A 4315-nucleotide genomic window follows, 5' to 3' on the forward strand; every position below is an offset into this window, starting at 1 on the left:
GTGTGCACAGCTTTGCACTTTAATTTCTGGTCTCCGGGATGCCCCATCTGTGTGGGGGTCAGCCTGCCCCAGGCCCCTCCTCTTACTGCCTGTATCCTTTTCTCTGTACTTTCTATAACCCTCGGGATTTCATTTTCTCCTCTGTTCCTCTCTTTATCCATCTGTCCCACCCTGGGGCAGCCCCTGGCCACATCACCCTCTGCCCGAGGCCGGTCAGCCATGGCCTCTCCCTGGGACTCTTAAGGGACCTGCCCTGGCAGTGGGGGTGGTGTGGGAGGGGAGTCCGATGCTCACCCCCACCCCCGCTGGGTTCTGTGTGTGCACACACGGGACCCTCGGCCTCCAGTGCTCCCGCAGCTGCGGCGGGGGCTCCTCCACACGGGACGTGCAGTGTGTGGACACACGGGACCTCCAGCCACTGCGGCCTTTCCACTGCCAACCGGGGCCCACCAAGCCGCCCCCCCGCCGGCCCTGTGGGGCCCAACCCTGCCTCAGCTGGTACACCTCTTCCTGGAGGGAGGTGAGGCTCAGAGATCTGGGGATGGGAGTGAGTGGGGGTGTCCTCGGATGCTGGCAGCCCGCAGACCCTTCCCCTGCCCTCCCAGTGCTCCGAGGCCTGTGGCGGTGGTGAGCAGCAGCGTCTTGTGACCTGCCCGGAGCCAGGCCTCTGTGAGGAGGCGCTGAGACCCAACAGCACGCGGTCCTGCAACACCCACCCCTGCACGCAGTGGGTGGTGGGGCCCTGGGGCCAGGTGAGCAAGTGCGGGGGTTCAGGGCGGGGAGAGGGCCTGTGGACAGGAGGCCCTGTGTCAGCAGGCATCCATCAGACCTTTTTCACGTAAAGAGTTGTTGAGTGCGTCCTGCATGCCAGGGTCCCTGTGGCCTCTGCAGATGGCAGTGGTAGCCTGACAAGGTCCATGCCCCACTGGAACTCACGGCCCACCAGGGAGACAAACCAAAAACGAACGGATGTGCGTTGTGACGTCAGGCAAGGCCTTCTGAGGAGGGGATCGTAGAGGAAGACCAGCGGGGTCTGTGCTGTCGAGGGGAAGCACGCAGGGAGCAGCACATGCAAAGTCCTGGGGCAGGAGTGACGGACACGGGGCTGCTTAGGAGACCAAACAAAGGCCAGACGGGCGGAGGGGGTAGGGGAATGGCCACTGAGGCCTCAGCTGAGCAGGACCCTTCCTGCCAGGCCTGTTTGGAGCTCGCAGGTTTGGGAATCTCAGTCCTTGTCCCACTGGGGGACCTGCCGAGGGACCCTGGGAAGGTTGCTTCACCTTGCTGGGCCTCTGTTGTCTCATCTGTAAAATGGGGTTGTAAGGATTAGATGAAGTCACACGGTGAGGCGCTTAGCACAGGGCCTGGCACAATCTTGGCACAGATTTAATTCTAGGGCCTTTTAAAAATGTCAGACCCCGACTGACAGGAACAGAGCCTGACTGGGGACGGTGGGCCCTTCCTGAGAAGCTTTGTCTCCCTCCCTTCCACTACCCATGCAGTTCTCCCAGCCCTGGGGCATGTCCCATCCCATGTGAGGGGCCGACAGCTTCCCCCACCACCACCCCCCTGCCCCGTTCCTGCAAGTGAACACTGGTGGCCTCTGGGGACACACCGGACCCTCTGAGGAGGCCAGAGGGTTGGGGCTGGGAACCAGGAGCCAGGCTTCCTGGCGAAGGCAGCCACTGCCCTGGGGATGGCCTGGGATGCCCCCCTGCAGGGCTGGCCCAGGGGATGCTCACCCCCCGCCCCCGCTCCCCGCAGTGCTCAGCTCCCTGTGGCGGCGGTGTTCAGCGGCGCCTGGTCAAGTGCGTCAACACCCAGACCGGGCTGCCCGAGGAAGACAGCGATCTGTGCGGCCACGAGGCCTGGCCTGAGAGCTCGCGGCCATGCGGCACCCAGGACTGTGAGCTCACCGAGCCGCCACGTGAGTGCCCCACGCGGCTCTCTGCTGGGGCTGGGGGCGGGGTGGACGGTGGGGAGATGGGACTCATGGAGCTGTCCCCCCAAAGCACAGGCTGACGGAGGGGGGTGCCACGCAGAGGCTGGGGCAGTGCTGGGGTCAGAGCAAGGGGCCTCCCTCCCTGCAGGCAGCTCTGTCTAGCTCAGGGAGGAGTGGAAGCAGCAGCCTGGCCCCCAGGCGAGCTCCTTTTCCATCTGGGTCTCAGTTACCCCCTCTTCCTGGAGTGAGGCTAGGGATGTCCCTGAGGCTGTGGGGCCCAGGCCTGGGGGAAGCCCCCTCCCCAGCTCTGGCCAGAGGAAGACTGCCCAGAGCAAGCTGTGTGACCCTGGGAAAGGACCTCCCTCCTAGGGTCCTGCTCCCAGCAGCTGGTGGCTTCCTGGCCAGCTGGGTCCTCCTGGAGAAAGAGCCTGAGCCAGAGACACACACATATACACACTTGGGCGCACACACACTTCCTTCCTGCAGCCCAGCCGCCCCCTGCAGTGCTGAACACAGGAAACGGTGGCCCTGTGGTCACACCTGGCCTCCTCTCACCAGCTGTGTGGCCTGGCGCTCCCTTCCCTGTCTTATGCATAAAGGGGCAGACAACTCCCCTCCCCCAAGTGATGTCTTGGGCTGAAGAGCCCAGGAGGTGCTCAGGGAAGGCTGGCTTCTTCCTCTCCCTCGTGGACACTGTCATCCCTCACCACAAGGTCTACAGGAGCGCCTGGAACTGCCCCTGTCGGGAACCTAGCAGCTCCTCTGCCGTCAACTGTCTGGCCCCTGATCAGGGGACAGAGCCCCCTCCCCAGGACAGACTTGGCCCTCAGCTGCCAGGGTACCTGGCCCAAGCTGCCTTCTGTACCAGCAACTGGCTCCTTGGCAGCCCTTGGGCAGGCCCAGCCTAGCCAGGGCCATGCCTTGCTGCCCCTGCCACTGGCAGGGAAGGCCTGTTGCCCCATTACCTCGAGGCCCAGCAGAAATCCCACCCGCCCCGAGTGCCCTGCCCTCCGCATTCATCCAGCAAGCACCGCCCCACGGCCTGCACACAGCCCTAAGGTAGCTGTTAGCACCCAAGTGAGCCGTTTAAGGGGGGAGGGCAACGAAGTGACCAGGATGCTGAGCCCCTGGAGTCCCCAGGATGTTTTGATGACTTGTCGGCAGGACGTCTGAAAAGTCTGGAAACTCCAGGGTGTGCGGTCATCACACCCTGTGAGGCAGCTGACATAGCAGGGCCACATCCGTTTGCCTGTGGAGGTGGGGGTTACTGGCAGAGGAGGGGACTGGGGCCCCCTGAGAAGTTCAGAAACTTGCCTGAGGTCTCAACGGTGGGAACAGGACGCAGGTTGGCGGATGTGTAGGTTAGAGCCGCTGCCCAGAGCCAGGGTGGGGGATCCAGCCTGCTGCCTTGTGCCCTCAGCTGGGCCCCGGGGATGTCCCAGGGCCAGGGCTGCCAGTTGCCTTCTTGCTTCTCCTCCCACGGGATGTCTGCTGAAGTGAGCAGGGCCGGGCGGCAGCTGGAAGCTGTCACCGGCAGCGGGAACGAGGCCAGGAGGCTGGAAGCAAGCTGCTTCCCTAAATAGCTCTGATAAGCATGGGGCAGGAGGGCCGGCCAAGCCTCAGCCTCAGCCTCGGACAGGCAGCCTCCATCTGTCCCTCCTCAGGAGGCCTGGGCTCTGCTGATGGCCTGACGGCCCAGGTCACACCTCCTCTCCTGGGGCCTCAGTGACTGGCCTGGCTGACGGGACTCTTCCGGTGTGCGACCTGGAGGCTGAGGCTGGGTACAGCCCAGGGGGCAGGGAGGTCTGGCAGGACAGGTGCCTTTGGATAGAGGGTAGGGGTGGGGGGCAGAGGCCACTGTAGGCTGGCAGGAGGCCCCTGGGACTTGAGTTGTGTGCCAGGCCCTTGGGGTCACTCAGGGTCCACAGAGACGGAAAGGGTGGCAGGCTCCTTGGCTTCCCACGAGCCCCTGAGGAGTCAGGGCTGGGGTCTCAGGGTCTTCCTCTGGACATCCGAGCCCAGCAAGCCCAGTTCCCCAGTCCTAGGGTGGTGGGTCCAGGCCAAGGGCAGGAGGGACAGGGAGCCGCTGGAGATCTACTCCTCAGGCCGAGGGGAGCCCTTCCAGAAACAGCAGGCTGACGCTCTGGGGGTGGCTGCAGGTCTCCTTAAGGTCTTTGGGGATAGGGAGATGGCCCAGGTAAAATCTCAGGGAAGCTCCTCCCACCTGGCACGGGCAGGGGGGCGTCCGGGGTGCCCAGCCTGCAGGTCCTGACCCGCCCCCCTGCGCCCCTAGGCTGCGAGCGCGATCGCCTGTCCTTCGGTTTCTGTGAGACGCTGCGCCTGCTGGGCCGCTGCCAGCTGCCCACCGTCCGC

At 64.5% G+C, this 4315-nt stretch overlaps 1 protein-coding gene across 1 annotated transcript in view; it reads left to right on the forward strand.

Annotated features, from left to right (window-relative positions):
• The window catches only part of ADAMTS7 (ADAM metallopeptidase with thrombospondin type 1 motif, 7), a 77502-nt gene that overhangs the window by 69805 nt on the left and 3382 nt on the right, over positions 1–4315 (forward strand). Inside the window, exons 27-30 of the mRNA XM_010843403.1 lie at positions 347–520; positions 606–752; positions 1765–1927; positions 4236–4309. Of these exons, the coding sequence (XP_010841705.1) occupies positions 347–520; positions 606–752; positions 1765–1927; positions 4236–4309 (558 nt within the window). The remainder of the gene's footprint in view (positions 1–346; positions 521–605; positions 753–1764; positions 1928–4235; positions 4310–4315) is intronic.

This window comes from Bison bison, unplaced genomic scaffold (assembly GCF_000754665.1).
Source record: "Bison bison bison isolate TAMUID 2011002044 unplaced genomic scaffold, Bison_UMD1.0 scf7180017864181, whole genome shotgun sequence".
Taxonomy (NCBI): domain Eukaryota; kingdom Metazoa; phylum Chordata; class Mammalia; order Artiodactyla; family Bovidae; genus Bison; species Bison bison.